This window comes from Cynocephalus volans, chromosome 15 (assembly GCF_027409185.1).
Source record: "Cynocephalus volans isolate mCynVol1 chromosome 15, mCynVol1.pri, whole genome shotgun sequence".
Taxonomy (NCBI): domain Eukaryota; kingdom Metazoa; phylum Chordata; class Mammalia; order Dermoptera; family Cynocephalidae; genus Cynocephalus; species Cynocephalus volans.
In genome coordinates this window covers 42,217,573-42,241,124 of record NC_084474.1, presented here as the reverse complement: position 1 = coordinate 42,241,124, position 23,552 = coordinate 42,217,573, and the positions used below count along the sequence as shown (strand labels likewise).

Sequence of the window (23,552 nt, the reverse complement as noted above, 5' to 3'; positions counted from 1 at the left end):
AAATTACCCCACTGTGTACTTTTAAACCCTGCCTCCCCCACTGTTATTCCAGCAAAATCCCACGACTAGGTAAATGCTGCCTGGTCATCATATTTCCCTACCGTATTCATTCTGCCACTCTCCTAGATGACCATTTCATTCCTTCTCCTGCTTCCTCAAACGTGTCCTCCTCCCCACTCCTCACTCTGAGCTGATGATGTTGCTTCCTATTTTACTGAGGAAACAAAAGCAATCAGAAGAGAACTTCTGTGTGTTCTGTCACATCTGCTTACTACTGGCACCTGAAGCCACACATTCAGTATGAGTAAGCATCCTATCATTTCTATGTGAACTAAAGAAATCTCTTCTTCTCTCCTACTCAAGGTCATTGTTCCCATATTCCTTATATTACTAACCTCATAAGTTCTTTACCCTCTTACTTGATCATGTTAACAGCAATACAAATGTTTTATTCTCCTCCCATTCTCAATGCCACATACATTTCTAGTACTGCCCAATTTTCTATGATCCTTTACAGCAAACTGCTTTAAAAGATTTGTTAATGTCTGCTATCTCCACTTCTTCCATTCTCTCATGATTTCACTTCCATCAATCTTTCCTCCCTACCACTCACGAATATCTTTCACTTTGCCAGATCAAATGGTCATTCCCAGGCCTCCTCCTGCTCGGCCTATCAGTAATAATGACAGGGTTAATTATGTCTTCCTTCTTGAAACATACTTCCTTCTTCCCTTTCTTCTGGGAACCACTCTTACTTGATTTTCCAACTTCAGACCTTTTGCTGGCTCCTTCTCATCTCTCCAACTCATAAATTCCCTTGAACTTCTTTCCTGTCCACACTTATTCCTTATGTGATCACATAGCCTTTTAATATTCTCTATATGCTGAGAACTCCCAAATATCTCTAACCTTGATATCTCCTCATCACCAGACTTATCTATCCAACTATCTACTCTGCATTTCCACTCATCTCAAATGTAACAAATCAAATCCAAATTCTTGATTTCCCCAGCCCTCTAATTTGCTCTTGCCACAACCCTGCACATCTTAGGAAATGGTAATTACAACCAGACACACAAGCCTTAAGTTTTGGTGCCAAACTTTGTGTGACTCTTTGTCACACCTTGCATCTCATCTGTCAGAAAACCCTGTTAGTTCTAATGTCAGAATACATCCAGAATCCACACCACTTCTTACTTCCTCCTCTGCCACACCACACAAGTCCAAGCCACTATCACCTCTCACCTGAATTGCTGCAAACGGTCTTGCTGTTTCTACCCTTGCTTTCCTCTGTCCCCAGTTACAGTCTCTCTACTACAAAGCAACAAAGCAAGCTTAATAAAATTTAGTCACATTGTGTTACTTAGATTGTGTCACTCCCCTTCTCAAAACCGTCATATGAATTTCCTAAAGGTCCACACAGTAATCTCTCAATCTCATCTCCTACCACATTCTCTTTCACATACTCTGCTCCAGCCATGCTGGTCTCTTTCTCAATCAAGAATGCACTTCCACCTTGGAGCCTTTGTCTTGCTGTTCCATGTGCCTAGAATGGGTTCTTCTCCAAAAGATGTACAGGATTCAGTTCCTTGCTTTCTTCATGTTTCTATTCATGTGTCACCTATTAGAGAGGCTTCCTGTAACCATACTATATAAAAGAGCAGCACCCCCTTCCCCCTCAGCACATATTTAATTATTTGTCTCTCTCTAATGGAATTTAGATCCCTGCTGTGTTTTTTTTTTCATCTCTGGTGCCTAGAACAGTGATTGACATTATGGTAGGCACTCAATAAATATTCACTGAGTCAGTTAACAGATAATTAAAGTGCATATAAAGAAATAAATACAAACACTTCTCAAAATAGTTCCACAAGGGCTTCTGCAAAGCTCTGAAAATTCCAAAAGCATCAATCAAGTGCAATTAATAGGTAACTCAGATTTTCCTTTTACAGAAAAGTAGTCATAAATAGGGTTTAATGTATAAAATGAGAAGACTTTAAAGGCTAAGTGGCTATATAAATAATCTTCATATTCATAATCCTGATTTCATACAGATACTTAAAAAATAAGCTGTGTTTTGATACTCTCTTTCTAGGCAAACTTCTTTGGTAACAAAATGTGTGAACAGCAAATGCTTATCTTTTTTTTTTTTTAACTCCTCTCTAAACACCCCCCCCCCCACACCTTTTTTTGGCAGCTGGCCGATAAGATACTTTTGAAATAAGCAAAGTTTAAATAAATTCATAAAATAACTGAAAGTCAAGAACTCACCATAGCAATAAAGCGACCAATGAAACAGAAGTATGAAAGATGGTCTGGATTAATGGTTGATGCTGGATTTATCTGCAGACAATAGTTGTTCTTGCCCGCATACTCAAATAAGCAATACATTGGGTTCAAAACTTCATGTGAAAGCAAAAAAAACCATTCTCTATAAGAAAATAAGTTAAGATTATTTTTTAGCATTCACATATTTGTGAATTTAAAAACAGATCTTAAATATACCATATATACATCATACTTCTGCTCAATAGTCTTTTAACAACTCCACTGCCCAATTCCTTAGTCCCTCCATTTACCATTTAAGTCCTTCTATGATCTGGCTCTCCATTCAAAGTTACTTGCTAGTTCCTGCATTGCCAAACTACAAACTCACTGTCCCTCACATATAACACAACTGTTTCTACGCCATATCTTTGTTTGGGTCTGTCTCCTCAACTTCAACCTGACCTGTGTAAATTCCACTTTTTCTCAGTATAGCTTAAATCCCATTTCATCAATTTTTTGAAGCAATTTTCAGTGTACTATCTGTACCCATCACTGAATACTTTGTAGTAAAACTTCACAATATTATTCATTTTTATGCACATGACCTGCCCCATCCACCAGATTGTTAAGCTCCTCAAAGGCAAAAGCCACGTCTTTATGTATTTTTTGTATTCTTAACTCTCATAGGCACTCTAGGATCTATACACAATAGGTTTTACATATTTGCTGATAATACTAAGATACACACTGCTTCTATGGAACAGTTTTAATTTTATTGTCAATGCATTAAAAATGGAACTAAAATTAAAAACGTGAAATCTTAAAATCTGATAAGCAATCTCTAACTTTCTACCACTCATTTTTGTCTCATTTTAAAAAGTCCAATATATGAAATCCAACTAGAAAAAAAAATATTATATTAGAAAATAAACTCATTTTGCAAAAGGTTCTTTTTTTAACAGCAATTTCTTCTAAAGCAGGGTTCTAAACTCTAAAGCTTACAGCGATCAGCAAGTACAAGGGACTTCCTTCTCTATTCTCTAGATGGTGCTCACATTTTCTGCTCAGCCACAATTCCCCACTCCTCATTATATCCCTGCTAAAATTATTGGCTTTAAGTTAAGAAGAATTTCTATGCTCATCACGATTGTCAGGTGACTGGGCAGTGTGGGCACTGTAGTGAAACAGTGTATGCTACTCTAAAGGGGAAACAGCTACTCTGATTCAGCCAACTGATGCCACGTGAGAAGGTGGGAATGTAGGTCTAGTGATTTTGAAAGAGAAGCCAGAAATTTTGATTCTTAAGCATAATCTGGTGATTTTTTAATGTTATCAAGTAATATAAAAAATTTAAAATCATAATGGGGGCGGCCTCTATGCAGGCTACATCTGGCCTCGTAGCCTGTTTACAAATGCTTTTGAAAAGCTTTTAAAACACAATCCCTGAAACTACCTGAAGGGTAGAGAAGGGAGTCCCTAAACAAAATCAACTAAGAAATAATAAACACCAATTCTTCAAACAAAATCCAGTCCCAATATAGTAGCTGAAACAAGTGACTTCCTTTGTGGTAAGGCTGAAGTAAGAAATGCTCCCAGGGAAGAGGACTGAGCAGATCTAGAGAGAACATATTTAGACACACACACAAAAACTAGGAATAAAATTTCCAGTTGCTTTGGATCACTTTTAGCAAACAACAGCCAAGAGAAAACTGAATCCATTCAAAAGAAAAATGGCTATAACATGGCACCTAACCTTTACCCTGATAATAGCAGAAAAGAAGGAAAAATGTCTAACTAGGAAGAGGCAAAAGAATTAACTTTCAACATATCCATTTCTGTACTCTCAAATGAACTGAAGAGACACAAGAGATTGGAAAAATTATGAGACAACAGATGAGCTACCAGAGTCTACAGAAGAAAATAAAGAAAATAGTAAAACTACTAATGAAGAAAAATCACACTAGAAGCAGCAAAACATAGGGAAGTACTGCAAACAGTAACATGAGGATAGGCTTGAAAAAAATCAAAACAAAATGGAAAAGCACAAAGATAAAAATGATCAGAGAAAAGATGACAGACATGTAAGACTGACAAAGGAGATTCCACATACCCATGATTGATGTTCCTGAAGAAAAATGGAACAAATGGAACAGAAAAAAAATATTCAAAGATATAATAGAAGAAAACTTCCCTGAAATTAAGGAAGATCTTTATATGTTCCAAAAAAAAGATATAAAACAGTCAACAATGAAATTAATGAACTTCAAGGAAAAGGACTGTGTGGGTGCCCAGAGAAAAAAACGTTTCCCACAAAGGGCTGGTCTCACACTTCATAGTACCAACATTCAATGCTAGAAAACAGTGAAGCAATGTCTACAGAGAAACAAGTGTTGTGCAAGAAATTTGTATCTAATGAAATTGTTGTTTACATACAAAAGCAAGAGAAAATATTCTCAACCATGCAAAGATTATAGGAATATATCACCTCTGTGAACCCTTGAACAAACCATTTAATGATGAATGTAGCCCAACAATACCTCAATCGAATAAAGAACTAAGGAATAAGAATATCATGATATGAAGGAAGTGGTTATATGCATAAAAATCGGCAAAATATAAAACAAGACTCGAAGAGTTTCAAGATGGCGGCGGCTGCGGCGGCTGGCGCGGAGTAGCTGAGGTGGAAAAGGTGGCCACTGGGCCTCAGGCAGCCGGGAAACTTGTGGACCTTCCTCTGGCCATCTCTTAAGGGAGGACTGCTGCTGCTGGCCGGTCGTGGGGGCTCAACGCCACTTTGCCCCCGGCAGGAGAGGCTGCCTCATTTACAGGCAACAGCTTTGAAGTGTGGAGCAGGAAAAGAACTGATTCTTAGCTGCAAAAGTGAGTCTTGAAACAGGGAACACGGCGCCAGGGCTGCTGTGGATGCAGCCAGGATCCCGGAGGCTGGGGCCGCACTGAAGGCGGCCAGCTGCCCTATTCAGGATTCGAGGTTTCAGGCCGGCATTAAAGAAGATTCCTGGGAGCGCCCGAGCGGCGCCGCGACTGAACAGCCCGAGGCGGCAGCGCCGAGAACACGGAAGGCAACAAACCAGAGACAGAGCGAGCGCCCGACCTGGCACAGCACTGTGAGTGATCCCTGGCACAGCTCTGTTCGGGGGGTGGATGCCCGCGCGGCTCCCCGCCTGCACCACCAGGCCACTCACTGCCCCGGTGCTGCCTCCATTTTCCCAGGTGCGGGCAGCTCCGCCCTGCTCGGCCATCACTGAGCCCATTTGCTTGGCCTGGCGCGGGGCTTTCCGGACCCTGCGGGCCGACCTCCTCTCCCACTCCCTCCGCGGTTCTCTGGCAGGGCTGGGGGTGTGGGGCGTCCCGACCAGTTTTGGGAGGGCTAGGAAGTACGGGCGGGCCGACTGTCACTCCACCACACCCTGGACTCCGGCCCCGGTAAACTTCCTGTTACTGGGAGGCAGATACCATCTCTGCGACCACCAGTTTGGAAAAAAGCCTAACGAATTTCTGGTTGGGAATAGTGTGGTAGGAGAGTTCCCAGGTCCGCTTGAACCTGCCGGAGAGCAGGCTGCAGGCGGGCACTAGACTCGGTTTATACCGGGGGGATACAAAGGTGAACAAGACCCGAGAAAGATCTACACAGTGCTACAAAGGCACCCAGAGAGACCGGTCGTCTGTGCCTATCAGAAACCTGGTAGACTTCCTGGGCGAGGCGGTGCTGAGCAGGGTCTTGAAGGCCCAGCTGATAGACGAGGGGTGCAGAAGACACGCCCCAGCCCAGCACAGTGTGCACAGAGGGGGGAAACGTGCGGCCAGGGAGGCGGAGACTCGACAGAAACCACACACCCGGTGGGGTCGCCACTGCACGATCTAACAGCCTGGGCCAGAGCACACGGAACGGGGAGAAGTCCTGTACAGAAAGTGAAAGCTCAACAGAGATCACACACCCTGTGGTACGTGATCCACCAGCCCAGCAGAGTACAAGCTGACCAGAAAGGTGGATCCCCGGAGAAGCCCAAGACCCGAGGCAACCACACACACAAGACACTAGAGGCCAACTGAGCAGTCACGGCGGGAGCCATACCAAATTGGCAACCACAGCAACATCCTAGTTAGTCATTAGTCTTAAACCGGTGGACTGTGAAACCCCCTGCAACAATGAATAAACACCAAAAAAAAGACACCAGAAATACAAAAAATCAAGAAAGTACACCACCAAAAGTTAATAAATCTCAGACTCTAGATCCTATAGAACAAGAAGCCCTTGAAATAACTGACAAGGAATTTCGAGTGATAATTCTAAGGAAACTGAATGAGATACAAGAAAACTCAGCTAGACATCATGATGAAATGAGGAAAAGTATACAGGATCTGAAAGAGGAAATATACAAGGAAATCAATGTCCTGAAAAAAAATGTAGCAGAACTTGCTGAACTGAAGAAGTTATTCAGCGAAATAAAAAACACAACGGAGAGTTTAACCAGCAGGCTTGTCGAAGTTGAAGAGAGAACCTCTGAACTTGAAGATGGGCTGTTTGAAATAACACAAGCAGACAAAAAGAAAGAAAAAAGAATCAAGGACATGGAAGAAAATCTGAGAGAGATATCAGACAACCTCAAGCGCTCAAATATCCGAGTCATGGGTATTCCAGAAGGGGAGGAAAATGGAGATTCCATTGAAAACATATTCAACAAAATAGTGGCAGAAAACTTCCCAGGTATAGGAAAAATCACAGATCTTCAGATCCAGGAAGCTCAACGATCTCCAAACGTATTCAACCCAAAAAGGCCTTCTCCAAGACATGTCATAGTCAAATTGGCAAAACTCAGAGACAAAGAGAGAATCTTAAAAGCTGCAAGAGAGAAGCGTCAAATCACCTATAAGGGAGCCCCAATCAGGTTAACATCAGACTTTTCATCACAAACCCTAAAAGCTAGAAAGGAATGGGATGATATTTTCAAAATACTAAAAGACAAAGATTGCCAGCCAAGAATACTCTACCCTGCAAGGCTATCCTTCCGAAATGAGGGGCAAATAGTGTATTTCTCAGACAAACAAAAACTGCGGGAGTTCACTACCACAAGACCACCCTTACAAGAAATCCTCAAGGGAGTACTGGGTTTGGTTCCTGAAAAATAACTACCACTGCCATAAAAACCTAAGAAAAATCTAAACCCGCTAGTATAATAAAAATGGCATTCATGAAGAGAAAACAAGCTAACAAAAACACTCTATCTACAACCTAAGGAACCAACAAACACAGAAAACAAACAGTAAATCAGAAAGCAAGGAACAAAAGACACCTAAGACAACCAAACAACCAATAAAATGCTAGGAATAAATCAACACCTTTCAATAACAACTCTTAATGTAAAAGGCTTAAATTCCCCAATTAAAAGACACAGACTGGCCGACTGGATCAAAAAGCAGGACCCAACTATATGCTGCCTACAAGAGACCCACCTCACCCATAAAGATTCACACAGACTAAGAGTGAAAGGATGGAAAAAGATTTACCATGCAAACAGAAAAGAAAAACGAGCTGGAGTGGCTATTCTTATATCTGACAAAATAGACTTTAAACTAAAAACCATAAAAAGAGACAATGAGGGACACTACTTAATGATAAAAGGACTGATCCATCAAGAAGACATAACAATCATAAATATGTACGCACCCAATGTTGGAGCAGCCAGATTTATAAAACAAACTGTATTAGACCTAAAGAAGGAAATAGACACTAATACCATAATAGCAGGGGACCTGAACACTCCACTGTCAATATTAGACAGATCATCTAGGCAAAGAATCAGTAGAGAAACACAAGATCTAAACAAGACTCTAGACCAATTGGAATTGGCAGATATCTACAGAACATTCCACCCAACAACCTCAGAATATTCATTCTTCTCATCAGCACATGGATCATTCTCCAGGATAGATCACATATTAGGTCACAAATCAAGTCTCAATAAATTCAAAAAAATTGGAATTATCCCATGTATCTTCTTAGACCACAATGGATTAAAACTAGAAATTAATAACAAACAAAACTCTGGAAACTATACAAACACATGGAAATTAAACAGCATTCTACTTAATGACATATGGGTCCAAGAAGAAATCAAGCAGGAAATCAAAAAGTTTATTGAAACTAATGAAAACAATGATACATCATACCAAAACCTGTGGGATACTGCAAAAGCAGTATTGAGGGGAAAATTTATTGCATTAAATGCTCACTTCAGAAGAATGGAAAGATGGCAAGTGAACAACCTAACACTTCACCTTAAAGAACTAGAAAAACAAGAACAATCCAATCCTAAAGTTAGCAGACGGAAAGAAATCATTAAGATCAGAGCAGAACTGAATGAAATTGAAAACCAAAAAACAATTCAAAAGATCAACGAATCAAAAAGTTGGTTTTTTGAAAAGATAAATAAAATTGACAAACCATTAGCATGGCTAACAAAAAAAAGAAGAGAGAAGACTCAAATAACAAAAATTAGAAATGAAAAAGGCGATATTACAACTGATTCATCTGAAATACAAGGAATCATTCGAGACTACTATAAACAACTGTACGCCAACAAATTTGAAAATCTGGAGGAAATGGATAAATTTCTGGACACACACAAGCTCCCAAAACTGAACCGTGAAGACGTAGAAAATCTGAACAGACCAATAACAATAAAGGAGATTGAAGCTGTTATCAGAAGGCTCCCAACAAAGAAAAGCCCAGGACCAGATGGATTCACAGCAGAATTTTACCAAACATTCAAAGAGGAATTGACACCGATTCTTTACAAACTATTCCAAAAGATTGAAACGGACGCAAATCTCCCAAACTCATTCTATGAAGCAAACATCATCCTGATACCAAAACCAGGTAAAGATATAACCAAAAAAGAAAACTACAGGCCGATATCCTTGATGAATATAGATGCAAAAATCCTCACTAAAATACTAGCAAACAGAATACAGCAACACATACGAAAAATTATTCATCACGGTCAAGTGGGATTCATCCCAGGGATGCAAGGTTGGTTCAACATACGCAAATCAATAAATGTGATACACCATATTAATAATCTCAAACACAAGGACCATATGATCATCTCTATAGATGCTGAAAAAGCATTTGATAAAGTTCAGCACTCATTCATGACAAAGACCCTCTATAAGTTAGGTATAGAGGGAAAGTATCTCAACATAATTAAAGCCATATATGCCAAACCCACTGCCAATATCATCCTGAATGGGGAAAAGCTGAAAGCTTTTCCTTTAAGAACAGGCACTAGACAAGGATGCCCACTCTCACCACTCCTATTCAACATAGTGTTGGAAGTACTAGCCAGAGCAATCAGAGAAGAGAAGGAAATAAAGGGCATCCAGATTGGAAAAGATGAAGTCAAACTGTCCCTGTTTGCAGATGACATGATCCTATATATCGAACAGCCTAAAACCTCTACAAAAAAACTCTTGGAATTGATAAATGATTTCAGCACAGTAGCAGGATACAAAATCAACACACAAAAATCAGTAGCATTTCTTTTCTCCAATAGTGAACATGCAGAAGGAGAAATCAAGAAAGCCTGCCCATTTACAATAGCCACCAAAAAAATAAAATACTTAGGAATTGAGTTAACCAAGGAGGTGAAAAATCTCTATAATGAGAACTACAAACCACTGCTGAGAGAAATTAGAGAGGATACAAGAAGATGGAAAGATATCCCATGCTCTTGGATTGGAAGAATCAACATAGTGAAAATGTCCATACTACCCAAAGTGATATACAAATTCAATGCAATCCCCATCAAAATTCCAAAGACATTTTTCTCAGAAATGGAAAAAACTATCCAGACATTTATATGGAACAATAAAAGGCCACGAATAGCCAAAGCAATGCTCAGCAAAAAAAATAAAGCTGGAGGCATAACACTACCTGACTTTAAGCTATACTACAAAGCTATAATAACCAAAACAGTATGGTACTGGCATAAAAACAGACACACTGACCAATGGAATAGAATAGAGAATCCAGAAATCAACCCACACACTTACTGCCATCTGATCTTTGACAAAGGCACCAAGCCTATTCACTGGGGAAGGGACTGCCTCTTCAGCAAGTGGTGCTGGGATAACTGGATATCGATATGCAGGAGAATGAAACTAGATCCATACCTCTCACCGTATACTAAAATCAACTCAAAATGGATTAAGGATTTAAATATACACCCTGAGACAATAAAACTTCTTAAAGAAAACATAGGAGAAACACTTCAGGAATTAGGACTGGGCACAGACTTCATGAATACGACCCCAAAAGCACGGGCAACCAAAGGAAAAATAAACAAATGGGATTATATCAAACTAAAAAGCTTCTGCACAGCAAAAGAAACAATTAAAAGAGTTAAAAGACAACCAACAGAGTGGGAGAAAATATTTGCAAAATATACATCTGACAAAGGATTAATATCCAGAATATATAAGGAACTCAAACAACTTTACAAGAAGAAAACAAGCAACCCAATTAAAAAATGGGCAAAAGAGCTAAGTAGGCATTTCTCTAAGGAAGATATCCAAATGGCCAACAGACATATGAAAAAATGCTCAACATCACTCAGCATCCGGGAAATGCAAATCAAAACCACATTGAGGTACCATCTAACCCCAGTTAGGATGGCTAAAATCCAAAAGACTATGAACGATAAATGCTGGCGAGGCTGCGGAGAAAAAGGAACTCTCATACATTGTTGGTGGGACTGCAAAATGGTGCAGCCTCTATGGAAAATGGTATGGAGGTTCCTTAAACAATTGCAAATAGATCTACCATACGACCCAGCCATCCCACTGTTGGGAATATACCCAGAGGAATGGAAATCATCAAGTCGAAGGTATACCTGTTCCCCAATGTTCATCGCAGCACTCTTTACAATAGCCAAGAGTTGGAACCAGCCCAAATGCCCATCATCAGATGAGTGGATACGGAAAATGTGGTACATCTACACAATGGAATACTACTCAGCTATAAAAACAAATGAAATACTGCCATTTGCAACAACATGGATGGACCTTGAGAGAATTATATTAAGTGAAACAAGTCAGGCACAGAAAGAGAAATACCACATGTTCTCACTTATTGGAGGGAGCTAAAAATTAATATATAAATTCACCCACACACATACACACATACACACACAAACCGGGGGGCGGGGAGGAAGAAGATATAACAACCACAATTATTTGAAGTTGATACAACAAACAAACAGAAAGGACATTGTTGGGGGGGAGGGGGGGAGGGAGAAGGGAGGGAGGTTTTGGTGATGGGGAGCATTAATCAGCTACAATGTATACCGACAAAATAAAATTTTAAAAAATAAAAATAAAAAAAAAAAATAAATAAATAAATAAATAAATAAATAAAACAAGACTCAAATAGTTGAGGCAAACAAGGATTCAGAAATGAATGTGAATGTTATAAAGTCAGACACCGTAAAAATACCATATTCCCCCATTCCTAAGATGCACCTTTCTTTTTAATGTCTGAACATTTCTAAATTGAGATAAATTCACAATAGATACAATATGAACATCTATTGTGGTAGGTAGTGTTTCCTTTCTGAAAAAGATTAATAATGTTTTGGATGAGGAAATATGCTAACAGAAACAAAACTCTAATAATCCCATGTATATTATCACAAATCTGCTCCCACCAGCTGTGCTTGGTCCTACATCTCTTTGCCAGTTGTATTAAAACTATGACTTTGTGATTTTGTACACCTCGTGAATTGTGAGTTCAAAAAGAGAGTTGTTTCTATGGAAAGCAAGTGGAATTCATTGGAAAGATTTAATGAAAGTGTTTTGCTAAAAAATAAACTGTTGCCATATTAGGTTTGGGCAAAGCAATTGAGGGAAAACATTAAAAGTTAAAAGGCTTTTCCACTCATATTGCTTCACAATGTTTACTGTTAATAATACACTTAGTGAATGTGGAAAACTTTACTCTCCAAAGAGACTCAGACTGGATTAAAAATGCAAACATAAAATTAACACACAATGTTATAAAAACAAAAAAAGAGAAACAACTTTATGCATACCAATCCATTAATTATGACATCTCCATACAATGGAATATTGTGTAGCCATTTTTACAAGAGTATTAGCTCTCTCACTTTGTATATATACTGATATAGAAAGATGTCCACGCAATATAAAATAACAAAATCAAGTTTCTATATTTTTTACATTGTAGGATTAATTCTGTTTTTTAAAAAAAGCAAATATGTACTATATTAAACATACATACAAATTTACATTATATATGGAGAGAAAATGAATAGGATAAGCAGGTTAGTAATATTAATGGTTACCTCTAGAATTATGCCAATATTTTAATTTTTGTTTTGAAAAATTCTGGATTGCTACCGAAAAAATGTAATTCAATATATTCACATATGTTTTCAAGAATACATCCTCCACAAACAATGAGATATATTTATTTCAAGGCAGATTTGTGTTTTTTTATTTTACCTTGCTAGGCCACCATAATCAAGTCCTTCTTCTCCTCTAAATATTACATATAATCGCCGCCTCAAGTCATAGGGTTTTAATGCCATAATCTAATTAAAAATAAAAACATGAATATTTAAACACTCATTCTCCAGCATGTTTCTTCCAAAACAATTCAATTTAATCTTTATTTTCAAAATTACACATTTCTTTATCTCATACAACAATGCCTTTAACTCAAGAGATCAACTGATGCATTCCGAAAATTAGATAAAGACATAGCAGTCTGTTAAGCTTCCTCTGAGTCACTTTCATGTACTATACTTTTTCTTTCCCCTCTTCTAACATTAAATGTAGTTCTACTTTCGGTTATTGGCAAGAGAGGAAGAGTTTGACACAGAAAGCTTTTAAGGTTAGAAAACAACCCTTCCATCCTTACTCACCCAAACTGTACCAAAATCTTTTGATAGGTGATTTGTAAATTTTTCTGACTAGCAACACTTAGAGGCAAAAGACCTTGCTCTGAATCCTGCTTATACCACACACTGCTCAGTAAGAAAGGAACTCAGCTATAATAAAGAATTATATATATGATGATGAATTTATACATAATATAGTATATCTTAAAACAATTCCTATATCAAAATTTTCATAAATCTTAATAATAGCTTATCAAGGTTATTAGTAAGTAGGCTTTACTTTGGAATTAAAATGAATTATTTCCACCACACATGTCAGAACCACAGCCAAGACTGGCAGGCCTGGTTCAGGGCACCAGCAGGCCTGCTTCAGAGGCAGTCAAGGGCTCAGTGCTGAACATCTAATAGACCATGATTCTCCCAAGACAGCGTAAAAAAAAGCAAAACCACGTCTACCATGAGTTTAGATGTTAACTTACTAAAATCAGCTCAAACATCTTGGAACAAGTTGATTCATCTATTTACACTTACAGTGCTAAGAATTATTAACTTAAACCAAAAAAAAGTTTGATAATAGCTACATTAAGAATCTTGCTCAAAGTCCAACAGCAAGTAAAATTAAGCTAGGATCTGAATGTCTCTCGGACTTCAATGTGTTATTGTTTCATTTTGGCCTTTACAAAGTATAAATAAAAGTCTGTATATGCCACAGTACACAGAGAAGTTTGGTTTATCACTGCAATTTCTAGGAGGGGAGTGAGAAGTCTCATATGAAACATTGTCCACTTCATCAGAATAAAAGAACTGAGAATATTCTAATTGTTTATCTTTAAATATTCTGTAGATGATTTAGGAAAAGTAGACATATTACATTCATTTATTCACTCATTGAATATTTATTGAATATCTAATGTGGAAAGCACTGCTCTAGGTACTGGGCAAAACAGCAGTAAACAAAATAGTCTGTGCTCTCATGGGTCTTACCTTACATTCCAGTAAGGGAAACAAACAAAATACAATATTGTCAGGTGGTAGTAAGTGTTATGAGAAGGAAAGAGTATGATAAATGGCTAGCATGTGACGGGGCTGAGCAGGGACGGCCATCTTAAGTAGTGTGCTCAGACAAGGTCTCTCTGAGATCATGACATTTAAACAGAAACCTAAAGGTGGGAATGAACATTAGAGATTAATTAAAGGAATATTCAAATGGAATACAGTATGTCCCAATTCAATTTAAATTTGGTAGCATCATAAAACTTTTTTTTTTTTTTTTTTAAATGACTGACAAGGGGATCTTAACCCTTAACTTGGTGTTGTCAGCACCACGCTCTCCCAAGGGAGCCATGGGCCGGCCCATCAAAACATTTTTTGAGGTAATGAATTCTTAGCCAAGTAGATAAATGTCAAAAAGGATCAACTTGTTCAAAAGTTGTTTAAGCTTTTTTATAATAAGTAGACACCTAAATTCATGACAGAATGACTGTCTCTCAGTCTCAGTACTTTTACCTGTAAAATGGAGATAATGATGGGATCTATCTCAAAGGGATGTTGTGAGGATGAATGAAATATGATAAATATAAGATGCCGAACATTAATGTTAATATTGGCCAGCTGGGAAGGAAGGGAGGGAGGAGCCAGTGCCAAGCGAATGGCAACCACTCAATACATGATGCGGTTTAGTATAACTATTACTAAAATGGGTACTCAGTAAGTGGTGGCCATTATTATAACTGTCTTCTGGATAGCTGAAAATCTCTAAAACCCTAACTCCCTTTCAATGTACAGAATACAATGTGACAAATAAAATAAACAAACAAAAACAAAAAAGCTTTGTTTTATTCTGACAAAATCCTCCTTACCTGTTGGAAGGAATCTTCAAACAATGTCTGCCGGGACACATTGATCTTTACATGACTGGGTAGTGCATTAGACTAAAAACAAAAAATCATAATATCACATAAGCTATCATATGTATTGTGTAAAGATAAGACTAAATGATTATGAACATAAGATTTATTTACCACTGTAGTACCTGGCACAAATAACGGAAGTGAGCAAGTTTCCACCTAAAGCTGCGTTCATAAGCAATTTGTGGACCACCTTTAGTTCTAAAGAAAAACAAAAATAAAACATATATTAATTCATAATGAAACTGAATATTTAATATTCAGTATGAAATCAGAGTGTACCAGAGTCCTACAAATGACCACAGGAAAATGCTGGGAGAGAAGTAAGGGTATATTTAGTGGGTCAATAGAGGATCAAACAACAAGGGCTATTACAGCAATAGGACACACACATGCACAGAGAGAGAGACTGTATGCACAGATGGGTCTTTTGTTAGGTATTTTGTTAAATGAAATATCAAAGTCTACTACAGACTATTTCAAAGAAAATCTATGGTAATCCTTAAATTTAAGGAGGAGAGAGGCTCTAGATAGAAAAAACACAAAAGGAAATTCTATCACATCTTAAACCTAACCTGAAACCAAAACAAATATTGCTGGAGATAATGAGCAAAGCAAAATCCAATTCTTAGGAACAACCTGTGACAGATCACATGGCTCAGCTGGTCAGTGACAGAAGAGGCAGAGTAGGTGCCATCTAGAAAGTGGGTTTTACAACACGGTTAGACTTACATTGAAAGGGCCTGAGTCTCTTGATTACTGACTGAAAGCCTAACAGACAGGCACAAAGAACCTTCACAATCTCGAGAACATTTTGGAATAAATGGAAAATGTTCTCTTGCATTGTCAGGTTTAAGTGAATTCATTCATTCAACAAATATTTACTAATGCATAGCATGTACCTGACATTCTTTTAGACAGTGACAGTATTATCTGCATGTACCCTTGTATATGCAATGTGTTACAATGGGATAAAGGTCTTACCCCTCCCCCCACCCCTTAAAAAAAAAAGTTATTGTTAAAAGGACAAAGGATACAGAGTGGTATGGGGAGAATATTGCAATTTCTGAGAGGATGAACAGAGTAGGATTCACAGAAAAAGTGACATTTGAGCAAAAACATGAAAGAGGAGAGGGCATAAGCCATATAAATATTTGGGGAAAGAGCATACCAAGCAGAGGGAATAAGGATAAGACCCAGAGGTAGAAGCCTACAGTTGTCAAGGTACAGCTAGGTGGCCAGTGAAGCTGGAGCAGAGTGAATGCGGAGGAGAGAAAGCAGAGATGAGGTGGAAGAGACACAGGGTCAGCTCCTAGAAGGCCTTGTAGGCCACTGTAATGACTCTGATTGAGATAGAAACCACTGGTTTTGAGTAAAAGAATGACTTTTTACTTATATTAAAAAAAAAAATTCAGTCTCTGCTGTATGGAGAGTAAGAGAACATTATATGAGGTGTCAGTAGAAAGCAGAGCAACAGATAGAGGACTCTGTATCACTCCAGGTGAGAGACAATAGTAGCTAGGACCAAAGTGGTGGCAGCGGGGGTGGTGAGGCATAGTACATTCTAGATAGGTTCTGAAGTTGAGGTAACTTTTACTTGCTTATTTTCTATTTCTTTACTCGGAGGATCAACCAGGTAGGTAACTAGAATTCTTGATGGACGGTATATGAGGTATGAGAAAAAGAAATCAAGGCTGATTCAAAAATTGCTGGTCAAGCACATGTAAGAGTGGAGTTACCATTAACTGAGACGGAGAATATCACAGGTAGAACAGGTGTTATGGGAGCGAAATGAAGGATTTACAAGTAGAGATGTAAAGTAAGCTGCTGAATATACAAAGAAAAATTTCAAGTTAGAAGTCTGAGCTACAGATATAAACTTGTGAGTCATAAGCACATAGATATTTTTTAAAAGCATAACACTGAATAAGACTCACCAAGAGAATGAGAGTAGTTAGAAAATGGAACTAAAGACAGAGCTCTGGGGACTTCACTGTTAAGAGGCTGAGGAGAGAAGGAGCACTCAGAAAAACAGAGAACGAAACAAGACCAGAAGGCAGAGGGAATCAAGAAAGTGTGGTCCCCTGCACTACTTTTGCCAGGAAAGAGAAATGCATTGTGTCCAATGCTCCTGATAAGTCAAATGAGATAGGGCTGCAAACCAACCATGGGTCAACAACGTGGAGGTCACTGGTACCCTTGGCAACTCCAGTGTCAGGGAAACTTCCTTGGAGTTGGTTTAAGAAGGAAATTAGAAACAGAAATACATAGGTAACTCTTTCAAGTACTTTTCCTGTGAAGGGCAGCAATAGAAATGAATTGTCACTGAATGGATTGGTGAGGGGAAGGTGGGGTGCGTGCGTGCGTGCGTGCGTGTGTGTGTGGTTTTTTTTAATGATAAGAATAATTTAATAGGGAAAGAAAAAGTGATGATGTAGGATAGAAAGATGGTAATTGCTAGAGTGATTTAGTGGGGAAGGGGTAACAAAATCTAATGTACTAGCAGAGGGACTGGCCTTTGACAGGACAATGACAGCTAATTATAGGAATAGGAGGGAAGATAGATGATGGCAGGTGGGTAGATATGATGGTGCAAAGTTGCAAATGACCTTTTATGATTGCTTCTGTTTTCTTAGTGATGCAAAGACATCACATCTAAGAGTAAGGATGAAAAAGAGATCTGTCAACTGCTAAATAAGGATATCTTTATCTGGAAAATTCAGTTTTCTTGAAAATCTCATTCCCTGATGTTGCAGCAGTATGATGTGGCAGTTAAGAGCACAGACTCTGGAGACAGACTGCTTTGGTCTGAAACCAGCTCCATTTTGCTTTATGACTTTACACAGTTAGGTATGCTCCCTACACATCTGTTTCCTCACTTGGTAATAGGAAAAATTACAGTTATCTACCTCCAGGGGGTTGTTAGAAGGTAAAATGAGCTAATACAGATAAGGTGCTTAGAACAATCCTTGGCATATAATCTCTGTATGAATATTTGCCATTGTTATTAAAGAATTTACATGCCACAGATTGGTTCTAGAATAAAGACAGGTATACTATAGTATTACTTGTGCAGGTTTTCTTAAACCAAAAAGTAAAATTTGTTTCTACACTTGAGGCTACATTAGAGACGAAATCTCATGTCCTCATTAAGCAGCATTTAAGGAGAACTTCAGGTTTGCACTTACACAGATGACTTCCCATTGCGAGGATCTTTGAATGTTGTTGTTCTTGTGTTATGATCAACAAAATACCTAACACCTTCCCGAGTATACCTAATTTCCCAGCCTTCTGGCAGGGGTTCTTCATTCTGTAAGCTGGAAGAGAAAGTTACAATCACAAGGTGAACATTTTCCAGCTACTAAAAACATCTAAATCAAGGTTCATTGATTCTATCTACAAATACATGCAAGATGATTTAAGTAGGGCTGTAGCATATACATACCCTTGAGTTCTTGGATCTTCCCATTGGGTTGTTTTTGTGTTATGATTCACAAAGTAAACCCTGTCTGTTGAGTCCACTCTTTTTTCTAAAAAATAAAGTGAGAATAAGATTTAATAACTATTTGATAGATACATCTTACAGATATTTTTACCAACAACATATCAACTTACCCCAGCCTGGTGGCAAAGGTCCATATGGGTCATTTTCTGCAGCTAACATCGAAGCCTGATTAGACAAAGGGATTGGGGGAGAAATAAAATAACAGTATTTTAATATAGTAGCAGAAATAAACTAAGTGCTTGGTAGAATCACATTTAATATATATATATATATGATAAATTTTTAAAAGATGATAAAGAAATGTGCCAATAGTAATTTCAAGACACAAAGTTCTTAAAATATCATGAGGTAAGAGAAGCCAATCAACAGATAAAATTATCAGTTTGTCTAAAATGATTTTAAAATACTATACTGACATCAATATTTTAATCTCCCAGTCTTTGCATAGTAATCTACAGGAATGAAATGAGATGGGGCAGAGCATATAGAAAATTATGGTGTTTAGATGAGGCAATATTACTTGTTTAAAAATAGCATAATTATCAAGGTGTCCTTTAAAACAAATGCCTATTAATAAAACCAATATAAACTCTAGTATCTTTGTAGAAATAAACTATTACCTTAATTAGTATATTTTATGTATTCATACATACATAAAAATACATTTCTATGTATGTTTACATATTATTACAACCTAGAAATATATTCTGAAGAAAACATAAACACTGTACCATAAATTCTAAAAGAACAAATATAAAAATAATTACCTGAAAAGTAATTTTTTTTCTGAAAAATAATTTAATGATAAAGTATATGCATCTTGATGAATACTTTATAATCTTGTAATAGATACAGCTAACTGTACTCAATATCCATTTCCCACCTCTTCTTTCTTGATAACCAAACCACTATTTGAGGTAGCAATGTGTCCATAAAGAATATTCCACTCCCTGGCTCCCCTGCAGCTGGGCTGGTAGAGTGAGCAATTCTGGCCAACAAAGTATAGGCAGAAGGCCATGGTAAGAGCATCACTTTCTAAGTAAAAAGGCAAGGGCTTGCTAGAACACAGCCACCTCCCCTTTCAATTCCCCTTTTCCTTTCTTCTTGCCTGTACTGTGGAAATGGGACACAGAGGGCAGCAGCTCCCTATGATCAAAGTGATAGGCATGAAGCATGATAAACATGGGGGAGCAAAATGGCAGAAAGAGATACTTGATGGCACTACTGAGCCAATTTAGTATTTGTCTTAGATGCTTATTGCAGACTTGGTGTTGTACTGAGATAACCAAACCTAAATCCATTTAAGGAGATTTTGTTATTTGCAGTTGAACATCTCATACACACCTATTATTTAATTCTGCCCTGTTTCCCCAAGGTTTTCATGTGCACAGGTAAGTCCAACCAAAAACAAACACACATAGTACATAATTTCTTGTTTACTATATGGAGCTAAACTATGAAACCTGGCCACAGATTTCTGTACAGGTCACCAAAGAACCAGCAACTGGTGACAGCAAGAGATGTTATGAAAACTGGGTTGCCCCACTCCCTCTCTGCTGGCTATAGATAACCAGGAGGGTGGGTCAACCTGCAAATGAGAACTTATTTAAGCTCTGAAAAACTGGAGTTGAAAGAGCCAGCCTGAGGCAAGAATCCGAAGAAATTTATTTAAGTTTTCTTTCCATGTCTCTTTCCTACTTCCTTTCTACTAGCCTTTACATTTTGGGTTTCTTCAGGTTGCCTCAAAACACTATCTAGAGTTGCCCATTTGCCCAGTACATACTTAAAATTTATCTTTTCTACCTCCTGCAATCAAACCATTCCTCAGAGGTGTTCTTTTCGGTTTTTGGGGTTTTTTTGGGTTTTTTTAATCCCAATGTGGAAGTCTATGGTGATAAATAAATCACTAATTGGTCAAATATCCAGAGGGCATTAGATTTTGGGGACAAAAATATCTCCAAATCCCAGGAATATCTCTGGTGAGTCAAAACAGATGAGTGTTGTTTCTTCAAATCTGGATAAGAATCAGAACAGCTAGAATACTGTAAGACTGGCCTTAAGTAAAATCATGAAATAACTGGTTTTGTTTAAAGCAAACAAAATTATTATAACTAAAGGTGGAAGAATGGGAATTGGAACAGATATTATTTTATTAAGAAACTGCATTTATGAAACTACCTCTTAATAAGGATATAAAACTGATTGTATAATTATGTTAGTACACTGGATTATCTTTTAAAAACTTAAACTGCTTATATATATGTAAATATATATATATCAGAAACACTAATTATTTATTAGAAATTAACTAAAAAAATACCTTGTAATGCAGTCTATAACATTTAAAAAAATCACCGAAGTAGAAAAGGGCAAATGGCTGAGGGAAGATGCTGTAGTAAAATCTTGTAATTTGCTAATTACCGAATAGAGGTATCGTTGGTTGAACTGTTGCATAGCTCCCTGTAACTGGTTTCGCTGAGATTGCCACTGTTCAAAATTTCGGACAGATTCCATGGTAGGCCGTTGCCATGTGGTTGTTCTGGTGTTATGATCCACATAATAAACTCTTCCACGGTCATCAACTCTTCTTTCCCAACTACCACAAACAAAATAAACAATAATAAAAATAAAATAAACAACAATCTTTCAGTATAAAAAACGGAATAATACTTCACTCAAATAATTTAAAAATTAAGTCTAGAATGTAATAAAATGATTTTAAGAGAATGTAAATATTGATACTATTCAGAAAATCTATAATACTATTAACTATTTACTTTAGCTAAATGACCTTCCCATTCTACCACTAACATGATTTCAAAAGACTGTCTATAAAAAAGAGGCCAATGATTAAACAGTTTCAGAAGCTACTAAACCAATTTTTGTCATTAATTTATACAATAACTTCAGAATCCTTTCACCAACCAATTCTAAATTCTTTCTATAAATTTATTACAAACTTATAAACCAGGGGGGTCACAAAGAACACAATAGGTTCTAAATACAAAAGTAAAGATAGTCCCTGCTTAACCTTTGGACAAGTTTCAGTAAAATAAAACTCATGTTATGGCACTCAATGAATGGGTTAAATTAGCAACTATAACTTGGTGATCTTGTCATAGTTAAAATGAACTTTATGATTTGCTATATTGAAATATCAGGTCCATTTTCCTATAGTAAGTTCTCATTTAATACTGTAGGGCTAATGCTGAGTACTTTATCCCATAAAAGGGACATATCTCACAAAGACAACATATTGCTTGCCTTGAATTTTCTAGGCTTTGAATGTCTTTTATATTGATGAACTTTAAGTTGAATCTAGAAGGACAGATATTCTGAGTGTTAAAGACAATAAGGAATAATTCCAGGTATACACAGAATGTTTGGGGGAAATGCAAAGTATAACTGAACTAGCTATCAGTGCAGTACATATAAAGAGATATGAAAGGATATAAAGGCAAGGGAAGATGAGTTTGTAAATGGCCTTGATTGACAGCCTAATAGCATGAAATTTATTCCGTGTATAACAAGAATGTTTTATTAGTTTAAAACCGTCTATAATTTTGGGCATAATGTAATACAAGTTTATTTATAGTTTATAGCCATCTTTGCAGACCATAATTTTAAACCACTCTAATTAATCTCTTGTCATTAGATGTCATGAAATAACATAGTTTAGATCTATGGAGAACCATACATATAATCTATCCTACATATGACTTTCCTTCCTTAAAAAATAACAAGGACTGAAACTGAACCAAAATTCTGAAATTTCTCTCAGTAACTCATGCCAATATTTGACAATCTCTTGAGGAAACCCTTAAGATTATCCAGCTGTAAAAGAGATACAATATAACAAATCTCATTTATTGAACATTCATTATTCACACAAGCAAATCAAGAAAATGTAAGAAAACTTAATACTAGATGCAAAATGAAAGAATCTATTTATGCTGTACTAAATAAACTTAAAAATCACATGTGTGATAAAATACAACTGAAGATACATAAAGATGTTACATTACCCTGGAGGTAAAGGTTGTGGTCTCTCCCATGTGGTAGTTCGAGTGTTATGATCTACATAATAGGTTCTACCATGAGGATCTTTTCTTTGTTCCCATCTTCGATAAAAATACAAAAATAAAAGTAAAAGTCAACAACCAAGGATAATCTAAAAAATGATTCCTTCTTATAATCAGGAAAATTATAGATGAGCTTTACTTTAAAAGAATCTATACATAGATAAATATAGATATAGATATAAAGGTGTTTACTAAAGATGTTTGTTTTCTCAATTTTTAGTGCTGTTTTAACATCTTAATTATTCCTTTTTCATTACAGTATTGAAAATTCAAATAATTAGTGTAGTTAACAGAGAAGACATAAAAACCTGAAATTTTTAAAAGTTACTAATTTACAGAATCATAAATTATCAGAAAACAGAAATTTAATCATGAGTAGATGAACTTTCAGCCTAATATCAAGCCAAAGGCACAAAATGTCAGCAAAATATATCCATTTTGCTTCTAGTGTTGATTCTGAGAAGTCTGGTGCCATTCTGATTAGTATGAAACCTACTTTCTTTTTTTCTTTTTTTCGTCCCTGGAAATGTTTAGGATTTTTTTCTCTGACTCCAACGTACTAAAATTTTTTACAATAAATTGTCTTAAAATAGGTCTATTTTCACTTGTTATCCTGAGTTTTGGTGAGCCCTTTCAGTAAAGAAATTCATGTCCTTCATATTTGTGAAAGTTTTTTGGTTGTTATTTTGTTAAGGATTTCCTCCCATCTTCTCTCTTTCTGGAACTTCTATCAGCCCCCGCCTACATCTTGACTGCAACCTCAAGAAAGACCCTGAGTAGAAAGACCCAGCTAACCATTTCCAGATTCTTGATCCTCAGAAACTGTGTAATATGTTTGTTTTAAACTGCT

General features: G+C 37.0%; 1 protein-coding gene across 5 annotated transcripts in view; it reads right to left on the bottom strand.

Moving 5' to 3' along the window:
- WWP1 (WW domain containing E3 ubiquitin protein ligase 1) overlaps positions 1 to 23,552 on the bottom strand; it is a 116,863-nt gene that overhangs the window by 20,986 nt on the left and 72,325 nt on the right. For 4 of the 5 annotated variants that reach the window (XM_063079572.1, XM_063079574.1, XM_063079573.1 and 1 more), the window contains 9 exons: positions 22,646 to 22,741; positions 21,042 to 21,216; positions 18,731 to 18,785; positions 18,561 to 18,645; positions 18,304 to 18,432; positions 15,241 to 15,316; positions 15,068 to 15,139; positions 12,811 to 12,899; positions 2,272 to 2,431 (listed from right to left, as the gene is read on the bottom strand). In XM_063079572.1, coding sequence (XP_062935642.1) covers positions 2,272 to 2,431; positions 12,811 to 12,899; positions 15,068 to 15,139; positions 15,241 to 15,316; positions 18,304 to 18,432; positions 18,561 to 18,645; positions 18,731 to 18,785; positions 21,042 to 21,216; positions 22,646 to 22,741 — 937 coding nt within the window. The remainder of the gene's footprint in view (positions 1 to 2,271; positions 2,432 to 12,810; positions 12,900 to 15,067; positions 15,140 to 15,240; positions 15,317 to 18,303; positions 18,433 to 18,560; positions 18,646 to 18,730; positions 18,786 to 21,041; positions 21,217 to 22,645; positions 22,742 to 23,552) is intronic. The other variant, XM_063079575.1, reaches the window with a different exon arrangement.